This window comes from Kwoniella shandongensis, chromosome 10 (assembly GCF_008629635.2).
Source record: "Kwoniella shandongensis chromosome 10, complete sequence".
Taxonomy (NCBI): Eukaryota; Fungi; Basidiomycota; class Tremellomycetes; order Tremellales; family Cryptococcaceae; genus Kwoniella; species Kwoniella shandongensis.
Genome location: NC_089296.1, coordinates 1,100,073 through 1,123,297, shown reverse-complemented (window position 1 = coordinate 1,123,297; position 23,225 = coordinate 1,100,073). Strand labels below are relative to the sequence as shown.

General features: G+C 50.4%; 9 protein-coding genes across 9 annotated transcripts; 5 read left to right on the top strand and 4 right to left on the bottom strand.

The window, feature by feature from the left end:
* Positions 1 to 81: 81 nt before the first annotated feature.
* Positions 82 to 4,098, top strand: CI109_105803 (uncharacterized protein; the record flags this gene model as incomplete). Its single annotated transcript, XM_032004307.1, has 10 exons — positions 82 to 87; positions 189 to 260; positions 326 to 415; positions 482 to 615; positions 685 to 1,369; positions 1,426 to 1,743; positions 1,802 to 2,829; positions 3,046 to 3,119; positions 3,175 to 3,500; positions 3,568 to 4,098. The coding sequence occupies 10 exons, from the start codon at positions 82 to 84 to the stop codon at positions 4,096 to 4,098; spliced, it is 3,264 nt and encodes a 1,087-aa protein (XP_031861538.1).
* A 651-nt stretch (positions 4,099 to 4,749) lies between these two features.
* On the top strand, positions 4,750 to 6,515 carry CI109_105802 (cell differentiation protein rcd1; the record flags this gene model as incomplete). The annotated part of the gene is made up of 5 exons (XM_032004306.1): positions 4,750 to 5,500; positions 5,617 to 5,772; positions 5,833 to 5,939; positions 6,025 to 6,314; positions 6,377 to 6,515. 5 exons carry the CDS (start codon positions 4,750 to 4,752, stop codon positions 6,513 to 6,515), a joined length of 1,443 nt encoding a protein of 480 aa, XP_031861537.1.
* A 465-nt stretch (positions 6,516 to 6,980) lies between these two features.
* Positions 6,981 to 8,476, bottom strand: CI109_105801 (uncharacterized protein; the record flags this gene model as incomplete). The annotated part of the gene is made up of 5 exons (XM_032004305.1): positions 6,981 to 7,204; positions 7,301 to 7,429; positions 7,520 to 7,691; positions 7,790 to 8,061; positions 8,131 to 8,476. The coding sequence occupies 5 exons, from the start codon at positions 8,474 to 8,476 to the stop codon at positions 6,981 to 6,983; spliced, it is 1,143 nt and encodes a 380-aa protein (XP_031861536.1).
* A 901-nt stretch (positions 8,477 to 9,377) lies between these two features.
* CI109_105800 (uncharacterized protein) lies at positions 9,378 to 11,043 on the top strand (the record flags this gene model as incomplete). The annotated part of the gene is made up of 2 exons (XM_032004304.1): positions 9,378 to 10,098; positions 10,160 to 11,043. The coding sequence occupies 2 exons, from the start codon at positions 9,378 to 9,380 to the stop codon at positions 11,041 to 11,043; spliced, it is 1,605 nt and encodes a 534-aa protein (XP_031861535.1).
* A 289-nt stretch (positions 11,044 to 11,332) lies between these two features.
* Positions 11,333 to 12,869, bottom strand: CI109_105799 (methionine-tRNA ligase, beta subunit; the record flags this gene model as incomplete). Its single annotated transcript, XM_032004303.1, has 6 exons — positions 11,333 to 11,517; positions 11,600 to 11,762; positions 11,826 to 11,962; positions 12,028 to 12,508; positions 12,573 to 12,668; positions 12,738 to 12,869. The coding sequence occupies 6 exons, from the start codon at positions 12,867 to 12,869 to the stop codon at positions 11,333 to 11,335; spliced, it is 1,194 nt and encodes a 397-aa protein (XP_031861534.1).
* Positions 12,870 to 13,289: 420 nt separating this feature from the next.
* Positions 13,290 to 16,152, top strand: CI109_105798 (uncharacterized protein; the record flags this gene model as incomplete). Its single annotated transcript, XM_032004302.1, has 8 exons — positions 13,290 to 14,585; positions 14,640 to 14,794; positions 14,868 to 15,014; positions 15,082 to 15,256; positions 15,317 to 15,583; positions 15,704 to 15,730; positions 15,857 to 15,998; positions 16,061 to 16,152. 8 exons carry the CDS (start codon positions 13,290 to 13,292, stop codon positions 16,150 to 16,152), a joined length of 2,301 nt encoding a protein of 766 aa, XP_031861533.1.
* A 472-nt stretch (positions 16,153 to 16,624) lies between these two features.
* CI109_105797 (uncharacterized protein) lies at positions 16,625 to 19,572 on the top strand (the record flags this gene model as incomplete). Its single annotated transcript, XM_032004301.1, has 7 exons — positions 16,625 to 16,678; positions 16,743 to 16,764; positions 16,836 to 17,089; positions 17,287 to 17,519; positions 17,584 to 18,473; positions 18,534 to 19,432; positions 19,498 to 19,572. The coding sequence occupies 7 exons, from the start codon at positions 16,625 to 16,627 to the stop codon at positions 19,570 to 19,572; spliced, it is 2,427 nt and encodes an 808-aa protein (XP_031861532.1).
* A 331-nt stretch (positions 19,573 to 19,903) lies between these two features.
* CI109_105796 (uncharacterized protein) lies at positions 19,904 to 21,742 on the bottom strand (the record flags this gene model as incomplete). The annotated part of the gene is made up of 6 exons (XM_032004300.1): positions 19,904 to 20,205; positions 20,275 to 20,456; positions 20,547 to 20,702; positions 20,825 to 20,994; positions 21,082 to 21,647; positions 21,706 to 21,742. The coding sequence occupies 6 exons, from the start codon at positions 21,740 to 21,742 to the stop codon at positions 19,904 to 19,906; spliced, it is 1,413 nt and encodes a 470-aa protein (XP_031861531.1).
* A 545-nt stretch (positions 21,743 to 22,287) lies between these two features.
* On the bottom strand, positions 22,288 to 23,076 carry CI109_105795 (AP-2 complex subunit sigma; the record flags this gene model as incomplete). Its single annotated transcript, XM_032004299.2, has 6 exons — positions 22,288 to 22,389; positions 22,464 to 22,516; positions 22,582 to 22,702; positions 22,779 to 22,850; positions 22,930 to 22,989; positions 23,053 to 23,076. 6 exons carry the CDS (start codon positions 23,074 to 23,076, stop codon positions 22,288 to 22,290), a joined length of 432 nt encoding a protein of 143 aa, XP_031861530.2.
* Between the last annotated feature and the right edge of the window lie 149 nt (positions 23,077 to 23,225).

Below are 23,225 nucleotides of genomic sequence, written 5' to 3'. Positions count from 1 at the left end.
TCACCTTTTTCTGTTTTCTCTTCTCCTTTTCTTTTATCCATCTTATCATCTAGACATACGGAAATACCGGTCTTGTGCAAGATGGACGTGAGTTCACTTCCTACTCTCAGGCCTCGAGCGTCAAGCAAATTTTGGAAACCGATTTGGGACTTGGATTTGGGACTGACTATTTGTTGTCTGGTTGGTAGGCAAACTACGTCTCCACGTTGAGACAGTTGCTCGAGGGTACTATTGCCCCCGACACAAATATCATCAAGCAGGTAAGCTCTTCTTTCTAAAATCGCGAATGTGATAGGTGACTGACAATTTCGTTGCGAAAATTTAGGCCACAACTCAGTTGAACACCCAATTCTACAAAAACCCAACTTGTATCCCTGCCTTGTATGAAATTGCTGCCACTACCGAGAACCAAGCTGTGAGTGCGGTATTTAGCTATGATCCCTATAGTGGCATAGTCGCTGATATCGCAACAACCTTGTAGATCCGACAATTAGCTGCTGTCGAGCTGAGAAAGAGAATATCATACAATGACGGTCGAATGTGGAAGAAGAACCCCCCTCAACTGAGAGAACAACTCAAAGAGAGCGTTCTCCAACGTCTCACACAAGAGCAGTCGTGAGTCAGACTTTACCACACTCACGCTACACGTATATTTGCTAACGCAGTGCTATTCTTGTTTCTCAGGGCTATTGTCCGACATGCTCTCGCACGAGCCGTCGCTGCTATTGCTGACATTGAGCTCACCGTTCAACCGCCTCAATGGCCTGCTCTCATGCCTGGTCTCTACCAAGCTGCTGCTTCTCCCGAGAAGACACACCGAGAAACCGCCATCTACGTCTTGTACGCTGTTCTCGACACCGTCGCTGAATCGTTCGAGTCCCACCTCCAGACCCTTTTCAAGGTTTTCTCCGTCTCCCTCGTCGACCCTGAATCCGCCGAAGTCCGAGTCACTACCTTGCGAGCCCTCGCCAAGGTCGCAGAGTACGTCGAGCCTGGAGACAAGCACGATGTCAAGGCTTTCCAGGACTTGATTGTTCCCATGCTCAAAGTGCTTGAGCAAGCGATCAAGGACGATGACGACGAAGGTGTCAAATACGGTTACGATGCCTTTGAGACGCTTCTTATCATCGAGGCTCCTTTGGTCAGCAAGCACATCCCCGAGCTCGTTCAGATGTTCCTCGGCGTCGCTTCCAACAAGGAGGTCGACGATGAGATGAGATGCGGTGCCCTCAACGTTCTTTCTTGGGTCATCCGATACAAGAAGAGCAAGGTCCAAGCTTTGGGTCTCGCCAAGCCTATCATCGAGGGTCTGTTGCCTATTGGAACGGAGGATGACCCCGAGGATGTTGACGAGGACTCACCATCACGAGTAAGTTCTACCTTCATCCACTTGCTCAACAGTATACTGACATTCTCGTTGCGTAGCTCGCCTTCCGAACACTAGACAACCTTTCCCAGTCCCTCCCTCCTCAGCAAGTCTTCCCCGTCTTGACCCAACAGCTGCAAGTCTACATGTCTTCTGGTGACCCCAGAATGCGAAAATCTGCTCTCATGGCTTTCGGTGTTTCAGTCGAGGGATGCAGCGAGTACATCCGACCCCACGTTGACCAGCTCTGGCCTGTCATCGAGGGCGGTCTTCAAGACCCCGAGGTCATTGTGCGAAAGGCTGCTTGTATCGCTCTTGGATGTCTTTGCGAGTGGTTGGCTGAGGAGTGCGCTACTCGACACGGTGTCATTGTCCCTGTGAGTACCCCTTTCAGTCCTCTTGTAGGCATTTCATGCTGACCATAGTCCACTTCAGATCCTCTTCAACCTCATCGTCGACCCTTCAACGCAGAAGAATGCGTGCACATGTCTTGACTCATACCTTGAGATCCTTGGCGACGACATCGTCAACTACCTTACTCTCCTCATGGAGCGACTCCTTGTCCTCCTCGAGACTGGCACCATCGCTGTCAAGATCACTGTCACCGGTGCTATTGGTTCCGCTGCCCACGCTGCCAAGGAGAAGTTCATCCCTTACTTCGACCAGACTATCAAGCGACTCGTTCCTTTCCTTGAGTTGCAAGAGAACGACGAGCAAAGTGACCTCCGAGGTGTTGCCACCGACACCATCGGTACACTTGCCGATGCCGTTGGCGCCGAGGTCTTCCGACCTTACTTCCAGGGCTTGATGAAGGCTTCTTTCGAGGCCCTCACCATGGACAACTCTAGATTGAGAGAAAGCAGTTTCATCTTCTTCGGTGTCATGGCGCAAGTCTTCGAGGGAGAGTTCGCTCAATACCTTCCTCAATGTGTGCCAGCCCTCATTGCCAGTTGTCAACAAAGCGAGGCGTCCGATGACTTCCTTGATGACGGCGAGGGTGGTTCTTCCAACCCCGCTGCCATGGCCGAGGCTTTCAGCACTGCCGCTGGTTCGTCCAAGGCATCTGGCGAGGATATCAACGGTGACGATGACGAGGAGGACGAGACCGACCTTGCTGCTTTGGAGCAGATGTTCTCAAAGGTCAACTCTGCCGTCGCTATCGAGAAGGAGGTCGCTGCCGACACTATTGGAGAGCTTTTCGCCGCTACCAAGTCCGCCTTCATGCCTTACGTCGAGGAGACCGTCAAGGTCCTCATCGAGTTGCTCGACCACTACTACGAGGGTATCCGAAAGTCCGCCGTCGGTGCGCTCTTCGCCTTCATCAAGACCATGTACGAGTTGTCTGAGCCTGCCGAGTGGCAACCCGGAGCTCACGTCAAGACCCCTCTTCACGAGCATGTCAAGGCTATCGTCGACATGGTCCTTCCTCCCATCTTCGAGGCTTGGAAGACTGAAGATGACAAGTGGGTACCATTTCCTGTCTCCAAAAAGTCCTCATGTCCCACCCCTCCATTCCCAATCCAATACAAGATGAGAAAACTTAACTCAGCTCACTCTGATGTGCATATAATAAATATACACCAAGCTGCTACTTTTAATCAATACCTCTGATTCTTCTCCTTCCACCTCGTCCTTCTTGACTTTGTCATCTTCGAGACTGTATGCTGACTATTTGTCAGGTCTGTTGTCACACTCATGTGTTCCGAGCTTGCCGACACAATGAACACATGCGGTCCTGCTGTCATCGAGGGTCGTAAGTGTACTATCTCATGTCGCTCTACCGCACGCTGACCGTATCTTCGTTATAGACCTCGATGAGATTGCCACCTTCGCCATTGAGATCCTTGAGAAGAAGTCACTCTGTCAACAAGATCCCGATGAGGATGACGAGGGCGCCGGTGTCGATGTTGACTCCTCCGAGTACGAGGCCGCCCTTGTCTCCAACGCTGCCGACGTCTTCGGTGCTATGGCTTCAGTCCTTGGTCCCGACTTTGCTCAGGCTTTCGGCCAGGTCTTGCCCCTCATCGCCAAGTACAGCGAACCTAAACGAGCAAACTCTGAAAGGTCCATGGCTATCGGATCTCTCGGTGAGGTCATTGTCGGCTTGAAGGGTGGTGTTACATCTTTCACTCAGGTAAGTTTCACACACTTTGCCTGAATCAGTTATCGAGGATTATCGCTGATCACGACCCATTCTGCAGCCCCTGTTGACTATCATCTCTCGAGGTTTGGTCGACGAGGAGGCCGAAGTCCGATCAAACGCTGCTTTCGCCGCTGGTGTTCTCGTCGAGAACTCCGAGGCCGATCTCTCAGGCCAATACATTGCTCTTCTCACTGCCCTTCAACCTTTCTTCTCACCACCCGAGCACTCCGCTCCTCCTGTCTACAACGCACGAGACAACGCTGCCGGTGCTCTTGCTCGAATGATCAGCAAGAACCCTGCTGGTCTCCCTCTCGACCAGGTCATCGCTGTCCTTGTCTCCGTTCTTCCTCTTCGATTCGACGCTTTGGAGAACAAGGCCGTCTTCGCTGCTCTCTTCATCCTTTTCAGAACACAACCGCAATTGTTGATGCCTCACATCGATCACTTGCTTCAAGCGTTCGCTTACGTCTTGTTGGACCTTTCGCATGCCGAGGACACGACTGACGAGGTCAAGGCGGAGCTGAGCGCGTTGGTCGAGCACTTGAAATCTCAAGTTCCGGACAAGGTGGCCGCTGCTGGTTTCGCTTAAACCGAACGTCTCAAGCAGAGGATTTGTAATAGTGTAGGATATATAATGGCGAAAGCGTCGGAGTAGCAGCAGTAGTAGTAGTAGTTTTACGATTTCACGACCCAAACCAAACCCCCGACCCATCAAAAGCAATCAGGAGTTCTCACTTTACCTGTGTTTCTTGGTATACCCCGTATATATGTGTGATTCCCATTCTCTTATCTTTCTTTTCCGCGTACATATTTGTAGATAGAGGAACAGAGTCGGACGTAAGCATACATGCATGCGTCTGATCAGAAGCAATCGTGATCATTATATCTCATATCGCAAGACGAGCAAAATTGAGAGTAAGCAGAGTGGTGCCACAAAGCGGTAAACGCCGTTATGATTGGCCGCGAGCGAGTTGGTGAGAGCGAGTGTAGTGTGTTAGCTTACCACAGAAGTAGTGATTCATTCACCTCGTCTCGTCTTCTGTATTTAGTCTCGCATTGCATCGTACAATTTCCTCTATCCTTAGTCGCATCATCCCTTGCGTAGTTATATCTACTTCAGACCTCAGTTCCCCTAACACTCAAAAGACGTCCCAAACGACAACCGTACGAATACATTCACAGTCGCCCTCGCCTGACCCTTGTCTTCGACCTATCGCTCACGCTATCCCCTTTGTGCAGGATGTATTCCCATCCTCCACCTCATCTTGCCCACGTACACCACCGACCCCCTACCGGTCCTCCTACACCCGACACTGACCAACCCGGTTCTGGACCATGGTCAAATTCAGGTTCTGGATCAGCTAGCGCCGGGGCTACAGCCAACAGTGGCGGTGGTGGTGGATTCTTACAGCAACAACAACATCAGAATCTCGCTCCTCCATATATGTTTGATAGAAGACAACATTATCCGAATTATGGGAGTGTTCCCTCCGGTCTAGGTGGTGGTGGTGGTGGTGGAGAAGGGGGCGGAGTTCGACCTAGTTCTGTTTTGAGTGGTGCAGGTGGTGGTGGGGTTACGACACCGGGACTGAACCCTTCTTCCATCACTGGAGGTGGTGGTGGCAGTGGTGGTGGTGGACCTTTACTACCTCAAAATCTAGCACAACATCTAAACAACCCTCCCGCACCACCTGCTTCAAATCAACAAACATCTCAGGGCGGCGGCGGTGGGAATGGAAACAACGGACAAAATCAATCGTCCACAACATCAGTTGGCGGTGGGGGTGGAGGAGCAGCAGGTGGTGGTGGTGGTGGGAAAGTTCTGTTGATGCCGAATGGAGGACCACCTCCAGCTGGGAGTGATGAGGAGAAGATATATATCTTGATAACGGAATTGTTGGAGCCTGAAACGAGGGAAGGGGCTTTATTGGAGTTGAGTAAGAAGAGAGAGTTGTATGAGGATCTGGCCTTGGTCTTATGGGGTGGATTTGGTGAGCCAAACCCTTCTACTTTCCCACTCTCCCCACTGCCAACTGGGACCGCAGTATCGTATAGAAGACGATCAGTTACGCAGCAGGAATGCTGACTCGGCTCGACCCACCTCTAGGCATCATGAGCTCCCTCCTCCTCGAAATTGTCGCAGTCTACCCGGCGCTCTCACCACCGTCACTCACAGCCCACGCATCAAATCGCGTCTGTAACGCTCTCGCTCTCCTGCAATGCGTGGCGAGTCATTCAGACACCCGAGCACTCTTCCTCAATGGTCAGTTGACTTGGTCGCTTCTTTGCGGAATCGTGGCAGCTAACTGACGTGACGGAACAGCTCACATCCCCTTGTTCCTTTATCCTTTCCTCAACACGACGAGCAAGACGAGACCGTTCGAGTATCTCAGACTGACATCGTTGGGTGTAATCGGAGCATTGGTCAAGGTGAGCAAGCGGTCTACCTCCCCTGCTTCAAGATGAGGATGCATTCCGCAGGTTGGGGAGAAGCTAATCCATTACCATAACTCAGCAAAACGACAACTCGGACGTCATCAACTTCCTCCTTTCTACCGAGATCATCCCACTCTGTCTTCGAATTATGGAGACCGGCTCCGAGCTATCTAAAACCGTCGCCATCTTTATTGTTCAGAAAATCCTTGCCGACGATCTCGGACTGCAATATATCTGTCAGACGTACGAGCGTTTCTATGCGGTCGGCACGGTGTTGGCGAACATGGTGGATGCGCTTGTGGAGAGTCAGGCCGTGAGGTTGTTGAAGCATGTTGTGAGGTGTTACTTGCGTATGAGCGATAATCCGAGGTGAGTGAGAGCGAATATCACAATGGGCGACGGTATGCTGACGAGGATGGCATAACCTGTAGAGCACGAGAAGCGCTGCGAGCATGTCTTCCGAAAGCCTTGCAGGACAACACTTTCACCCCTCTACTCAAAGGGGACATGGTCACCAAGCGATGTCTGACGACCCTGCTCATGAATCTCAACGAGCGATCGGAGGCATAACAGCGCAGCACGAAACGAACAGACTATCCTTTCGATAGCTGTACCAGCACATAACAACGACCAGATCTTCCAATCCATCAAATATTAAATATCACAATCAAGAACGACATTCCAACCTGTTCGCTTTCGCATGATACCCTGTATGACCAGACCGACTTTGATTTACCCGCCCTTTTTCCACGTTCCAGTACCCGTATCTTAGGTGAACTTGACATATATTCAATCATTCATACATAGTAAATTAGTATATCTTCAACAATTGATTCGTATTCATCCCTTTTGGGTTAGTTTTATCATGTCAACCATTTTCAGTATTAGTTTGATCAAAGATGTATAGCATGGATCGTCCAGGTCTGAAGAGGTCAAGAGTCGCAATCGATCATTACATATAGCCCAATCACGAGCTGACAAGTGACCCTTTTCTTTTCTCCCTCGACCTATTGAACAAACGCGAGGACTTCATGGTCAAGCTCTTCCAATCAAACCATACTTCTTCCTCGCGGCAGGTTCGATATAGCCCCAACCTAAGGGTGTATCTCGCACCATGAATGCGAATCTGTACATCCACGGTAGATGAACGAGATGTTTAGGTGGTTGGGAGAGAGCTGGGATCCAAGAGAAAGGAGGGTAGGGAATAAGGGGTTGGGGTGCGGGTGAAAGTGAGAGATGGTGTAAGATCGTCGATGTCACTGTATCATAGTGATAATAGCACCCACGTCAGTCTTTTGTAGTCCGAGACATGATAACGGACGACAATGGATGATGGATGAGAGGGATCGACTCACCTCGTTCGGGGGAGAGAAGTAAGCCTTCCCAAGAATGTTTGATAGGCAATTTCGTTTCGTCCCTTCCACCCGTTTGGGAGAAAGCAGTCTTGAGTCGGAAATCATTATCGATCGTACCGGGACAGAAAGCTGTGGCAACAGGACCGACGACAAGTGTGGTCAGCGAACTTGACTTCAGAGTGTGAAGAGAATCTACCCTCATGGTCTGGAAGGACTTACAGAAGAACCTGACGCCACATCCTTCACATTCAACTCTACAGCTCTCGACGGCCTGGAGACCTGCCGCTTTTGTGGCTGCGTAAATCACACGGTGGGGTGCTGGGACGGTCGCAGCGACGGAGGAGAGGTGGTGCAGCGCAGGCGAGACCGAGGTGGAAGCGAGGAGGGGCAACTAGAACATAGAGCATCGTCAATTTGATATCCGAGCGAGCGAGCGTGCGTCGACGAAACGTGATCTCTTCTCGACCACTCAAGTGATGTGATACTCACGAAACAGGCTAGGGCAAGGACCGTGCCCAGGTAGTTGACCTCGGCCAAAGCTCTCGATTCAGCAGCGACTCTATCCAACCCTTCTTTGGTAGGTCCGACACTCCCTCCCTTCTTAGTTTCAGAGAGGGGTTGATCGTCATTTGCAAATGCGAGTTTGGCACCTGATGGCGGTGCGTTTTCGGTACGGTTGAGTGATACGCCGGCAAGTTGGAGGAGAAGAGCGGTTGATGGGAGTCCGGCGAGGATATGCACTGTGTCGATACCTCCCCATGCTAAGTCACAGTATAATGGTCATCAGTATATATTGTCGTTGGAACAGGCAGTTTCGTTACAGTGCGCACCTTTGACAATCCCATCTCTAACCTTTATCAGATCCTCAGAACTGGTGATATCCCCCGCAAGAGTTAGGATATCACCTTCTTTCCCTCCTTTTTCAACACATTCCCCCTTCACATCTTCCAACACTTCCGCCCTTCTTGCGACCAGACATACTTTCGCACCTCGCTTCGCATAGGCGAGAGCCAAATCGCGTCCTACGCCCGAACTTGCCCCAAGGAGAAGAACTCGTTCCTTCTCTGGGGGGAGGATAGTCTCGCGAGATGGGGGTGGGGTAGATTTGAGTAGGGGAAGTAGGAGAGGTAGGGTGAGTAATGCCCAGTAAGGCGAGATGGAGGGGAGGGTAGACATCGACGGCAGCTCAAAGGGGGGAGTTATCGGTAATTGATTTGATTTGATTTGATGATGTATCGGATTATATGTGATGTATCGTCAGAGACTGTCAAGCTGTGCAGAGGTCCATGCATGAGAGAGTGTCCGAGCTGATCAAGATGCGACAAGGGGAAGGGGAAGGGGATGCTGGGTGTCGTTGTTGTTGTTGCGGCTGTGTCCTTTTGCCCTGTCTGTGCCGCCCCCCCTCGGCTGTGAGCGAGTGCTCGAGTACCGGTGCTTAGATGCGTAGATGCGTAGATGCGTCATAAGTAAACAGGGTAAACTGGGAAATGCGGGTAGAAAAAAAGCAAGGACGTTCAGTCAAGTTACACGAATGATTTGTCTTGTTTGCTTTCCATTTCTCATATCATCAGCCATCGACCAAGTCACACTACGAGTACAACTCTCTTACACGTCCCGCAGCGAGAGACGCATCATTCCCTTGACCCTCGCCAAGTCAACAAAGCCAAAGCCACTCAATCAAACATACTCGTTACCAGCCAACTCTCGTTATCGCCCCCTTTTCACTTTCTGAAACACACAACACAGCTACACTCAACCCTAATTCCTTTCCACCAACCTTTGCATATCTCGTTTCGACTTGCACCTCTAACAACAAACATCCCTTTCAACCGTGCATTCATTCATTCTTTTGCATCCTTCTCACTCCTTTCTTCGCTGCACGAAGAACCGTTTGATACGACGTAATTGGTGTTCCGCTACCTAAATCGAAGCCATAAACCCCCTTTGTTTTTCATTGCCTCCTGCCAAAAGCAAAGATATATCCGTCATCCTCCGTCACTTCGATAGATACCATACACTTTCCACACTTTCCACACGCTCCATAACGATCTAGCCCCAACCTCAACGACACAACACAATGACAGCCAACGGCCATTCGTCCTCTTCCTCCCCTGATCCCGCTCTCCTTGCCAAGCTACGCGCCGAATATCAAGCAGCTGGTCAATCACACGTCTTCACATTCTACGACACCCTATCTCCTTCTGAGCAAACCACTCTCCTGTCTCAACTTTCCAACATCGACGTTCACCGAGTTAACAGAATCTACACCAACGCTGTCGCTGCGGATGGCGCGATCACCCCTCCGCACGGCAACATCCCCCTTGACGAGAACGACTCTCTTGACGTGAAAGGCGGAAATTTCATCGGTAGATCACGAACTCCTACTCCCCAACCTCCAGACGAGGCCCTCCCCCTCCCCGAGGAAGCATGTGCGAGCATCGTCAATAACCCTGTTGAAGAGCAGAAATGGCGAGAAGACGGCTTGAAAGCCATTGCGGAGAACAAGGTGGCAGTCTTACTTCTCGCCGGTGGTCAAGGGACGAGATTAGGTTCAGCACTACCAAAGGGAATGTACGATATCAAGCTGCCTTCCGGTTTGACGTTGTTCGAATACCAAGCAGGGAGGATTGCGAAGTTGGAGAGACTCGCAGAGGAGTTTGCGGGGAAATCGAAGGGTAGCGTCAGTATCAGGTGGTACGTCATGACCAGTGGACCGACAAGAGAGGAGACGGAAAAGTATTTCAGGGAGAAAGGATACTTCGGTCTTCGCAAAGAGAATGTCATCTTCTTCGAGCAAGGTACGTCGATTACTGCTACTTCCTTCAGAAATCGTATTGGCATGCTGATATCCTGTACTAGGCGTCCTGCCCGCTCTTTCGAACGATGGAAAGCTCTTGCTCTCTTCCCCCTCATCGGTTTGCGTCGCACCTGATGGTAACGGTGGTGTCTATGCTGCACTTCGACGACCTCTCGACTCTTCCTCTTCCCGTTCCGTCCTTACCGATCTCCGAGCTCACAACATCGACTACATCCACGCGTACTGTGTTGACAACTGTCTCGTCCGAGTCGCCGATCCCGTCTTCGTTGGTTGTTGTATCTCTCGACACTCGCAAGCTGGTGCGAAAGTCGTTCGAAAGCGCGACCCTACAGAGAGTGTCGGTGTTCTCGCCGCTCGAGGGGATGCCTTCGCCGTGGTGGAGTATTCCGAGCTGAGCAAAGAGAAAGCAGAGGCGCGAACCGCTGATGGCCAATTGGCCTTCCGAGCTGCGAACATTGCGAACCATTTCTACACTTTGGAATTTTTGGAATCGGTCGAAGCGATGGAGAAGAAGATGGCCTTCCACATTGCTCGAAAGAAGATCCCAACGATCGATCTTACCACTGGAGAAACGATCAAACCTTCCGAACCGAACGGGATGAAATTGGAATTATTCATCTTTGACGTTTTCCCATTCACGAAATCACTCCGAGTCCTCGAAGTAGATCGAAGTGAAGAGTTTTCACCTTTGAAGAATGCCCCGGGGAGTAAAGCCGATTGTCCAGAGACTTCGAGGAGAGATCTGTTAGCACAGCAGAAACGATGGTTGGAGGCCAGTGGTGCCACAGTTCAAGAGGGAGTAGAGGTGGAAGTCACTCCCACCTTGACCTATGGCGGAGAAGGTTTAGAGTGGACCAAAGGGTCGAACTTTGTCAAGAGCGGAGTATTGGCTTCGAAAGAGGACGCCAAGGCGTTGGTCCAGTAGGTTAGCTCGCCGTTGGAGGATAGTGGTGGGATCATTCATAACGGTATACATTGAATGCTTTTTACGGACAATAATATCATGTCGAAGTCTGCTTTTCTTCTTTTTCAATTCTAGTTTATTATCATCTTTTCGCATCAGCATTTTCTACATTATCATATGCATTGTCTCGGTTCATAGATTGCTTGTTACTGCGCAATCGCCTTACATGCTATACTACGACTACGAGTACTGTAGCTCTATCAATCTGCACACTCGACTCCTCCCGCTCTCTCTGTGCCATCTTGCACACCTAAGATAAGCTAGCACCGACAAAGCTCTTGGCTTTACAAACACCATCTTTTGTCCTGATCCTGTGCACGCTCTTGGTCTCCGGGTCGACCCATGCCGCATCGAGGTTATCCAGCGTAACGAATCCAGGTTGGATGGTCTCAAATACCTTCTTCTTGGGGTTGAGTAGAGGTTCAGGTGTTGCGTCTGCAAGTGAGATCGAATCGAACAGCAGTCAGTAAACAGTTCTGGACATCGTTCCTTTGTAAAGTTGCGACAAAACACTCACTCTCGTACTTCTCACCCTCGAAGTAGATTCGTTCACCCGGTTGACTTCCCGCAGGAGGAAGAACGAATTCGACACCACCCTCTGCCTTTCCGTCTTTCGAAGAAGCGCAAAGAAGCATCGCGAATGACTTGACACCTCGCATAGTCACAGGTTTGAGGTTACACTGAGCACATGTACGTGTGATCAGCAGATAGTAGGGTTGAGCAAAAGGGAGAGTTGCGCTCACGATGACGATGATGGTAGCTCCTCTGATCTCGTCCTCGGTCATGTATTTGACGAGACCGGAACAGACGGTTCGAGGCTCGGCCTCTCCAACGTCGATAGATTCGACGTACAAACTGTCAGCGTCCGGGTGTCGCTTGACTAAAGCCGAGGCACAAAATTGATCAGCCTAAGTCCGATTATTAGTTTGATTCGACGCCGCTCACCATCAAGGACCTTGCCGACTCGCATATCAATCTGACTAGGCAAAGGACCGACAGGCTCTTCCTTTACAGCTTGAGCCTTTGCCGGCTTCTCCTTCTTTTCCTTCTTCTCCTTCTTCTTTCCTCCTTCCTGAGCTGCAGTCGCGGGGGCAGCACCGACCACTGCGTCTTTGACAGTCTGAGCAGCTGAAGCAGCTGCGTTCGTCACTGCGCCAACAGCGGCGGAAACAGCTCCCGTGACAGTCTCAACGGCTCCGGCAGCAGCAGGTGCACCAGGGACAGCGGCAGCCTTCTTGTCCTTCTTGACTTTTGGCGCGGGGGCTTTCCGTTCAGGAATGGCAAGGGATGATAAGTCAATATCGAGGGAAGGGAAAGAGTTTGGTAAGGAAGATTGGGCAGATTGAACAGCTGGAAGGGATTGGATTTGAAGGAAATATCGAAGGAGAGAAGGTTGTTTAGGATGTTGTTCGGGAGAAGCGGTGATCTACCAACATAACAAACAAGGAGATTAGCTTTGTTCCATGAAGCAAGACACTTGCTATACTCACGAGAGAAGGGTGGAGGTGAGCGTACAAGCTGACGTCGGCTGAGGTGGGAGAGTTGGAATAAAGGTATGTCAAGGGGGTAAGTTTCTCGTTAAGTGCCTGTAGAGCGGTGGACAAGCTCAATGGTCAGTAAATCACCGTTGATGGTATGTATCTCTTGCCACCCACAGGGAGATCCTTGACATAACCCTCTGTCTCCTTGACGAGCTTTGCAATCTCCGTCTTGTCCTTTTCCTCGGTACCGACGAGCGAAGGGTCTGCCTTTTCGGCGGCTGCCACGAATTCTGAGACGGCAGACATGGTTCTGATTCGTATGAAGGGAGTTCTAATTGATGTGGCTGTGGTGTTGAAGGCTCGGGTCCGGATAGAGTGCAGCAGCATATATCGAGTCGAGCACCGAGTGGTTTGAGGGAATGATGATAACCTCCAAATTGAAATTGTCATTGACTGGCGGGGTTCGAGCGTTGTGAAGGAGGGGAGATTGAGCCATGACGTGGAATAAAATCCTTCAAAATGTCACTTTAACCCTTTGTCTTTTACGGTGGCGGCTCGTGTGTCCATCCTATCCTTGATCCTTGATCCTTTTCATCATCACCACCATCATCATCATCATCATCCTTGTCCTCTTCGACGTTATTCCTAGACAGGGACACCCTATTTAACTCCTTATACTACCCCCAAAAGTCGCAGATACCAGAACAGCCGACACCTCACGCCAACATGTCAGGTCCCCCTCCCAACTTCAACCCTGGTGCATTCGAGTTCCGACCCGGACAAGGTGCAGCCTTCGTCCCTCGAGGAGGTCAACAGCAACCGGGCCAACAACAGGCTTACGACCCTTACGCCGCCTACGGCCAACAACAAGGCGGTCAAGGTTACTACCCCGGACAACAACAACAAGGAGGTGGTTACGGTGGATACCAACAACAAGCTTATGGAGGTGCTGGTGGTCAGCAACAGGGTGGATATTACCCTCAACAACAAGCTTACCAGCCTCAACAACAACAGGCATATGTCCCCCCTGCCGCACGAGGCGGCTTCCAACCTCCTCAGATCCGATCCGTTCAAGGTTTCCAACCCCCCAGCGCCTCATCTTCCCCTCAACCAGACGCAACTAGACCTCTTTCGACAGGTACATCTGGTAAACCCGTTTCCCTCTCCATTGGCGGTGGCGGAGCTCCCAAGGCCGCACCTTCATTGAGCATCGGTGGTGGTGCACCGAAAGCAGCCCCATCGTTGAGCATAGGAGGTGGTGCGGCCAAGCCTGCTCCAAGCATGAAGATTGGAGGTGCCGCTCCCGTTTCGTTGTCTATCGGAGGTGCGAAGAAGGCAGATGCTACACCGGCTCCGGCAAAAGCTGCTACCCCTAAACCCGAGTCGACCACTCCCGCCACTTCATCTACTCCCGCTCCTGATGCTGCTGTCGCTGCCGAGACCCCTTCCGCTCCCGCTGTTACGACCGACGCTCAGGCCAAGGTCGTCTCGTCCACTCCTGCTGCGGCGACATCCTCCACCCCTGCTCCTGCTGCCAAGTCCGGCACTGCCACTCCCAACAACGCCAGCTCTACCAACTTCTCCAAGGTGTCTGCCAAAAACGACGCCGAGGCAATCTACAAAGAGCAAGCTGCTGCTGGAGCTGAAGCTCTTCGAGATTTGTACGGTGACGATGCCAAGGACTCCAACGTGAAACAACATCTTAACATCATCTTCACCGGACACGTCGATGCTGGAAAGTCTACCATGGGTGGTCAATTGCTCTACTTGACCGGAGCGGTGGACAAGAGGACGATGGAGAAGTATGAGCAGGAAGCGAAGGCGGCCGGTACGGAAACTTGGTATCTCTCTTGGGCTTTGGACAGTAACAAGGAAGAGAGAGCAAAGGGAAAGACCATTGAAGTCGGACGATCATATTTCGAATCGGAGACCAGGAGATATACCATCCTCGATGCCCCAGGACACAAGACATACGTTCCTTCCATGATTTCAGGTGCGGCTCAAGCCGATGTTGCTTTGCTGGTAAGTCCACTTTTCTTTTCCTACAAAGCATATGCTGATTATACCTCCGTATAGGTCCTGTCCGCGCGGAAAGGAGAATTCGAGACTGGTTTCGAGCGAGATGGTCAGACCAGAGAGCACGCCATGTTGATCAAGAACAACGGTATCAACAAGCTCATCGTCGTCGTCAACAAGATGGACGACTCGACCGTCCAATGGGACAAGGGACGGTGAGTCTTGGATCGTAGCTTCGCTTTGCATCATTTGCTTGAAAAGCTGATACACGTCCATGCTTTGATGTAGATACGACGAAATTTGCACAAAGATCACACCTTTCCTCAAGGCCGTTGGATTCAACCCCAAGACTGACATCACTTTCATCCCTGTCTCTGCGCAAGTTGGTCAGAACATGAAGGACCGAGTGGACAAGAAGACTGCTTCATGGTACGAGTGAGTAGATCTCGTGTCGGTGGTAATCAATGGTCCTGTGTACTGATGTTTCTCGTTCTTGCTCCAGAGGTCCCGCTCTCCTCGAATACCTCGACAGCATGCAGATCATGGACCGAGATATCGATGCTCCCTTCATGCTTCCCGTTTCTGAAAAGTACAACGAGATGGGTACTATGATCATGGGAAAGATCGAATCCGGCCGAGTGAAGAAGGGTGACAAGTTGCTCATGATGCCGAACAAGGTATGTCCGCTGCCCCTTTCATTGATTAGCCGACCAACACTGACATGACCGCCATCTTAGACTACCGTCGAAGTCGCCGGTATCTACTCTGAGCAAGCCGATGAGCTTGAACAAGCATTCTGTGGTGACAATATCCGAATAAGGTTGAGTAACATCAGCGACAAGGATATTGCTCCGGGCTATGTCCTTTCATCCATCAAGAGGCCTGTCAAGGCTGTTACGGCGTTCAAGGCGGATCTCATGTTTGTGGAGACCAAGAACATCATCAGTTCAGGTTACAGCTGTGTTCTTCACGTTCATACTCTGGCGGAGGAAGTGACTATAACGGTGAGTGTGGCACCATATCATTTGAATCGCACCGTAGTGCCTTCCCTGTGGTCCTTACGATTACTTCGATATACTACAAGACTCGCTGACATCGAGAGCTGATCACATTCATTTTTGCAGAAACTCTTACATTACTTTGACAAGAAGGTAAGCAATGTTGACAGTCGTTTTCGTAAATTCCGCTGACGTGTTAGCGTCCGCTTCTCTCTCTTTCTTCTACCTCCTTTGACCTCCGTGATGTCACCACTCTCCCCGATTTCATTTCGATCCCAGACTAAGCGCAAGTCAAAGAAACCACCAGCTTTCGCCAAGCAGGGCATGCTTGTCCAGGTGCTTATTGAGACGACGGCGCCGATTTGCATCGAGACGTGGAGTGACTATAAGATGTTGGGAAGATTCACCCTCCGTGACGAAGGTAAGTCTCTGTGCTCTGTACGGCTACATTTACCTTGCTAATCTGACTGCCAAACGCTATAGGTAAGACAGTGGCGATCGGCAAAGTCGTCAAGCTGGTTGAGAACAACGATGCCTTACCCGACGTTGGAGCGTTGAACGTTTCGGCGGCGTAGAGTGTTGAAGGGAATCGTAAAAGTCTCGGCGTCACAACAATTGTAGCGTCGTAAGGTGATCGTTTAGCATTTAGCATAAGATCAAAGTGATACAGACGTAGTCTAGAGAAGGAGAGATGTGACGCTTACTTGTCAGCTACATGCATAAGGATGTGTATAGATAGCGCAGAAGGAAAGAAGCGGAGGAGGTGAAAAGTGATGATGGTAATGAAAAGTGCCACAAACGCGTTACGCGTTTCCCCGCTCATTGGGACATGTTCGAGACGCGTCTTTCTACGGTGCTATGGTGCAAAACCAGCCACTCTAACGCTCCTGAACATCTCATTTATCTTCTTCCTCGAATTGAACTTGCACATTACACAACAGAATCAAAACATCTCCTCGACTTAAACACGTTCCTCTCAGCATCTACCACACTCGCAACTAGACCGGACGTGTATCTACCTCTTGAAGTGCTAGGAAATCAATCAACATGGCCGCGGTAGCTAGTGCTAATGTCGGTGTCTTGCCCGTCGCGAGTATCCAGGTGAGTCGACGAGCGAATCAATAGGGCTGGGAGCGAAGGACTGACATGTCTACCATCTCTTTAGATCAACTACGATGAAGAGCTTGGTCAGTCTTCCCGCACTCTCAAGAAATGAAATATGCGTCGATTACTGATATCTGTTCTGATGTGGCCACAGAAAAAATCCAAGAATTCCTCACTACCTACGTTCCACCTCCTCGTTCTGCCCGTCGTACGCTCCCATCAGACGATGACGAAGAAGCAGAGGACGAAGATGAGGATGAGGGAGACTTGGCTGATGATTTGAGCGATTTGGATGTGGATGAGGGAGAGAGGAGACATAGGGAGAAAGCAAAGTATATGAGAGTGTTGAGGAAGGTTGCGAATAGACAGACGGCGGAAGTAGTGGTTGATCTGGCGGATCTGAAAAAAGTGAGTGTGCGCGGTTGGGGTATGGCCTTGTCATCTTCTCTGGAGCGATCGGATGACGAGGTGTGGGGAGCGGCAATTTGTGGAGAATCAAATAGGGGGGTAGACGGTGAACTGGCGAGGAGTTCCTGAGAAGTGAGAGACGAGCAGGGATAATTGGTAGTCGACTAGAAAGCTGACTATGTCCACCTCGCTCACAGTTCAGCAACGACCAATCACTTCTTCACAACATCTCCCGAAACACACGACGTTACATCCAGCTCTTCTGCGAAGTCATTGACAAAATCATGCCCGAGCCGGATCACGAGTTGGATTTCACATCCGACGTACTAGACCTTATCATGCAGCAGAGAAGGGAGATGAACGAGCAGATTGCAGCCGGCGAGAGAGGAGACGATGCTGGGATGTTCCCACCTGAGCTCATGAGGAGATAGTGAGTGCTGGAAATGGACCACATCCTCTTTTATAGAGAAACTGACGTTCATTCCCTATCTTAGCAACGTGTACTTCCGACCACCACGAAACACCGAAGTTTTGGCTGTCCGAGCCGTCCGCGGTGTTCATCTCGGTAAACTCATCACTGTACGAGGTATCGTCACTCGAGTCTCCGAGGTCAAGCCTCTCCTCCTCGTCAACGCTTACACATGTGACTCGTGTGGTAACGAAATCTTCCAGGAGATTGCCCAAAAGGCGTTCACTCCCCTCACTGTTTGTCCCAGTGAAGAATGTCGAAGGAACCAAACCACTGGTCAGCTGCATATGCAAACCCGAGCGAGCAGGTTCCGACCTTTCCAAGAAGTCAAGATCCAGGAGATGGCAGATCAGGTTCCCGTCGGTCACATTCCTCGATCGATGACTATCCATCTTTACGGTACTTTATCTCGATCAGTCAACCCGGGAGATGTTGTTCACATTGGCGGAATCTTCTTGCCTACGCCATATACCGGTTTCCGAGCCATCCGAGCGGGTCTTCTGCAAGATACTTTCCTCGAAGCGATGCACGTCCATCAACTCAAGAAGCAGTATCACGCGATGGAGCTCACACCCGAGATCGAGGCGTCTATCGAAGAGATGAAGGAGGATGCCAACCTTTATTCCAGATTGGCAAACTCTATCGCACCCGAAATCTACGGTCACGAAGATGTCAAGAAGGCACTTTTGCTCCTGCTGGTCGGTGGTGTGACCAAGACTGTTGGTGATGGAATGAAAATCCGCGGAGATATCAACATCTGTCTGATGGGTGACCCCGGTGTGGCCAAATCTCAGTTGCTCAAATACATCACAAAAGTCGCCCCGCGAGGTGTTTACACCACTGGTCGAGGTTCTTCCGGAGTCGGTTTGACGGCTGCTGTCATGAGAGATCCAGTGACTGATGAGATGGTTCTCGGTGAGTACGGAAATCTTCCAAGGAGGGTGAAACGCTGATTCAAATCTTGTCTCGTTGTAGAGGGTGGTGCTCTTGTTCTTGCCGACAACGGTATCTGCTGTATCGATGAATTTGACAAGATGGACGAGTCAGACCGAACGGCTATTCACGAAGTTATGGAACAGCAAACCATCTCCATCTCCAAGGCTGGTATTACTACCACGCTTAACGCGCGAACATCGATTCTCGCCGCTGCCAACCCTCTGTACGGTCGATATAACCCCAAGGTCTCACCTGTAGAGAACATCAACCTCCCCGCTGCTCTGTTGTCTCGATTCGACGTCATCTTCCTTATTCTCGATACACCTACTCGAGAGGATGACGAACGACTCGCTCAACACGTTACCTATGTTCACATGCACAACACCCATCCTCAACTCGACTTCGAGCCTATCGAACCCACGCTCATGCGACACTACATTGCAGCTTGTCGACGAGTCCGACCTATCGTCCCACCTCAAATGTCAGAATACATCGTATCAAGTTACGTCCAGATGCGAAAACAACAAAAGGAGGATGAGGCGGAGGACAAGTCTTACTCTTATGTCTCGGCCCGTACTCTCTTGGCGGTCTTACGTCTCTCTCAAGCTTTGGCGAGATTGAGAATGGACAACGTGGTCGGACAAGGAGATGTAGACGAGGCATTGAGATTGATGGACGTGTCAAAAGCGAGTCTGTACGAACATGCAGCAGCAAACAGGGGTGGGAACGGAGAGGACCAAACGGACACTTCGAAGATCTTCAGGATCGTCAAAGATATGGCATCGAAGAGTGCCACGACTCGAAGAGGCCGAGGTGCAGAGTACGAGGAAGAGGAGGAAGATGAGGACGAGTTGGAAGAATTGGGTATGAACGATGTGAGAAGTAGAGTGTTGGCAAAGGGATTCACAGAAACTCAATTGATGGACACGATCCTCGAGGTGAGTCGAGCGCATTCTCCTTTCTCCAGTCGCAAAATGCTGATGTTGCGTGCCTCTCACTTCAGTACGAGAATATGGGAGTTTTGGTCCGTACTGCCAATGCTACAAGATTACGATTCGTCGCTCCAGACGAGTATTAGCAAAAGAACGGATTATAGACGACGAATGTAGTGTCATGAGGGGCGAGATTGAAAACGGATTATATATACCATTACTTTCACACTTTTCTTTTGTATATAGGTCAGATAGGGAGACGATGTCGAATCGTATTATGCATGCAACGAACTTTTTTATTCTTCGCCGAGAGTGAGATCTATCTACTTGGTCTGTGAATTGGATATACAACGTAGCACTAGGGGTATATGTGGTACAAATGTTCTTGATGATGTATTTTGGGCTTCAACTATCTCACTAATCTCCTCTCCCTCTCTCTCGGATATCGATCGCCAATTTTCTATAATGGCCTTTCTCTCACACGCGCAAGACATTCAGCTTCGCCCCGCTAACACAACCTAACCAATCTCCTTGTTCTGAGAATGCCAAGTTATTGACTTCAGCATGCGCTGTCCATCCACTAACTGGTAAGACTTCGACCGCTTGAGAAGGTGAAGGTGTTCGTCCGCCTCCACCTCCGCCGCCGCCCTGAGAGCCGGGTGTCATAGGAGGAGACAGGACAGTATTAGGTGATTTGGAGGTGGGTGGTTGGGTAGAAGGTGGTCTTGTTTCGGGAAGTGGGGAAGTAAGGTCGTACAGGAGAACTTGGGAGTCGTCTCCTACAAATCGAGTACATGAATCAGTGAATGAGAAGATTATGGAATCGAGATGGAATGACGAAAACTCACCACAACTGGCTAACCATCCTCCACCAGTCACTTCGTTGCGAGAGCTCGTACCGGGTGATCCCCATGCAATCCCACCTAATGGCGCCTGATGGCCAACTAACTCGGCAACAGGTTGTCCGGGAGATCGCATGTCGAGAATCATGATTTTCGAATCGTCAAGACCGAAACATGCCATCATGTGTCTAAGGCTAAGTCAGTATCATCACGCTATATGTTGTCTCCGAGTTGGCCAACAGCAGGTGACATGTCTGGTTATGACGGGCTCCACTCACTGCTCCTTGTTGCTGAACGCTATTCTGGCAAGCGGTGTATCCTTTGACGACTCGTACAGAATCGTAGAATGCTCAAGCTGTCGAAGGTCGAACGCTCTTAATGAACCGTCTGCACCGACAGAGACGAAGATGTCGGAGGAGTCAGGTAGCCATGATCTGCCAATCCATGAACGTGTGAGTGGTCATCCCGATACTGTGCGCGCCATGGTGTGCAGATGTAAAGGTGGCTTAGGTGGAAGGAACGGAAATAGCGAGGGAGAGCATGACACATCACGTACAAATCATACACCGCTCGATCGTGAGCTATCAGCTGAGTTAAAGCTTGCGAGGTATTGATATCCCACAACGTCGCCGTCGTATCTATCGAGCACGTCACGATGGAGTTCGGCGATTTCGGATTCCAGCTGAACGAAGTGACGGGTGGTAGACTTGTATGTGGTGTTTTGCTCTGCTCCGAGTCACCCAAGCGTGTCAGCGTGAAAACAGATCAACTTGGCACAGCGACGCAAGGGTCATAGAAATTAGAAACACTTACATTACTCAACATGCTCCTGCTCTTCAATGAATATGAATAACCACCACCACCACCGTCATTGCCATTTGGTGCGTTCGACCATCCGTTCTTTCCCCCTGCTCCTCCTCCTCCTCCTCCTACATACCCTCCGCTACCTGTCGAATCGTGCCCAGTTCCCCACTCTTTCGTCACTTCGTATATTCTCAACGCATCTCCTGATGTGGCGATCAATTCTCCCCTCCCACCATCATCATAAGCCGATGCCATCGCTAACGATTCTCTAGGTTCCCAACCGACTTTCGTAGCTGGGAAATTCATGTTGATACTAGCGATCTGGTGGAAATCCGGACCAGATGATGGTCCAGCAGCAGCAGCACCATTTTGAGGATAGTATGAATTTTGCGTTTGATGATGCTGATGATGGTGATGATGGTGGTGGTGGGAATGATGAAGTGGATTTTGGAGAGCGTCAGGCTGGACTGCGTCGACGAGGAAAAGCTTGTTGGTAGGGCCGGTGAGTAAGGTGGTGAGTGCTATTCGGAAAGGATGGTTGGGTGAATGGGAGAATGCAATGCCGTACAAGGGATCTACCATGGCCATCAATCGATCAGCATGTTGTACGTCTTCGTCATCATGTACACTTACAGTTCGATTCATACTCGAGGAGTCGAGGAAGAGACATCTTCCACGACGGCTGTGCTGGAGTAGAGACGATGACGAAGGGATAGAGGATCGACAATTGGCGAGCTACGAGCTGAATCTCAATGCGTACGGCCTCTTCTACGATGATCTAGCTTGAGACAGAATTTTAGTAGTGTAAGAGTAGGCTATTGTGATATCGATAAGCGTACAAAGGACGAATGATGTTATTTGACGTCCACTTCGCAGATGCACTACGAGTACTACGCGTATGAGGTTAGTCCGAAGCTGAGGCGGAGTCGTATCACGTGACATGTCCACTTTCAGTGTTGAACAAGGTCCAAGGTGGTACGCATCGTTCTCCACCTTGAGACCTGCTTGCTGCCATCCGTATGCTGGTCTACGCTGCACGCTGGGCCGGCCGGGTTTCGATGGGCACTCTGGCGAAGCATCTCCAGCTCGTCTTCCCCGCAGAGAAAGCAAACCGCTGCAAAAGCCAGGGCAAAGAGGTTGACTCGCGTCGTCCCAGTGATACAATGGTGATACATCTCCATAGGCACATAATCGTACACCTCTCGTGACTCGTCGTTATTCCAGCTTCTCGAGATAATCCAGTCTGTCCAGGACTACCTGCTTGCTCGTCTCTTCTATCTCTCCAGCTAAGAACACCTCATCGAGAATCGCGTAAACCTATGAAAGATTAAACATCCGTCATCAGTGACCAATATTCCATGATGGAGGGATGGAGTGAGAACGTAACCTACTTTGTAGAAGGAGAACACCAAGTCGAGCTCACATACATTCTGGAAGAACGCGTCTGCAGTTACGGAAATCAGCATAATGTTGCTGGTCGTATTATGTGGAAATGGTCGGATAACGTACCTAACACTTCGACAAAGAGGTGGATAGCCTCGAGATATGCCAATTCGTTATCGTTCGAGTCGACACAGACACAGAAGAACAGACCAGCATATCGTCGGTAGACAATCTTGTCGTTTCGGAACTAGAACAATGATATCAGCTATGAACGTGAAGGCCGAGAAGAGGTGGGTGAGGTAGTCTGAAAGTGATTAACATACCTCGACAAAGTTGGATTGGTATTTCTGATCTCGAGGAGCGATCAATCGGTGGACTTCACCTCGTAATCTGACCTGTGATGGAGTGGAGAGAGGTCAATATAGGCAGGACTTTTGTAGAATGTAAGGATATATGGGTGACCCGCGCACGTACCTTCTCATCGTCGTCGTAAGGGTGATACCACTTTGACAGTCTCGTCTTCCCTTGTCGATTCTACGCGTATGCATCAGCTCCATACCCCTCTCGCACAGACGTGGGCTTCGCAGCTTCACTCACTTGGACGAGGATGAATTTGATCATCTAGCAATGTTAGCGGGGGAAAGGTGAGTTTCAAACTTCGAAAAAGCGCGACTATGTGCAAGGCCGTTTACAATAGTGTCGACTGTATCTTCTTCCGTCGTGTGGTCACACTGTGTGAGCGATATCGAAGCAGCAAGAACAGATGTATG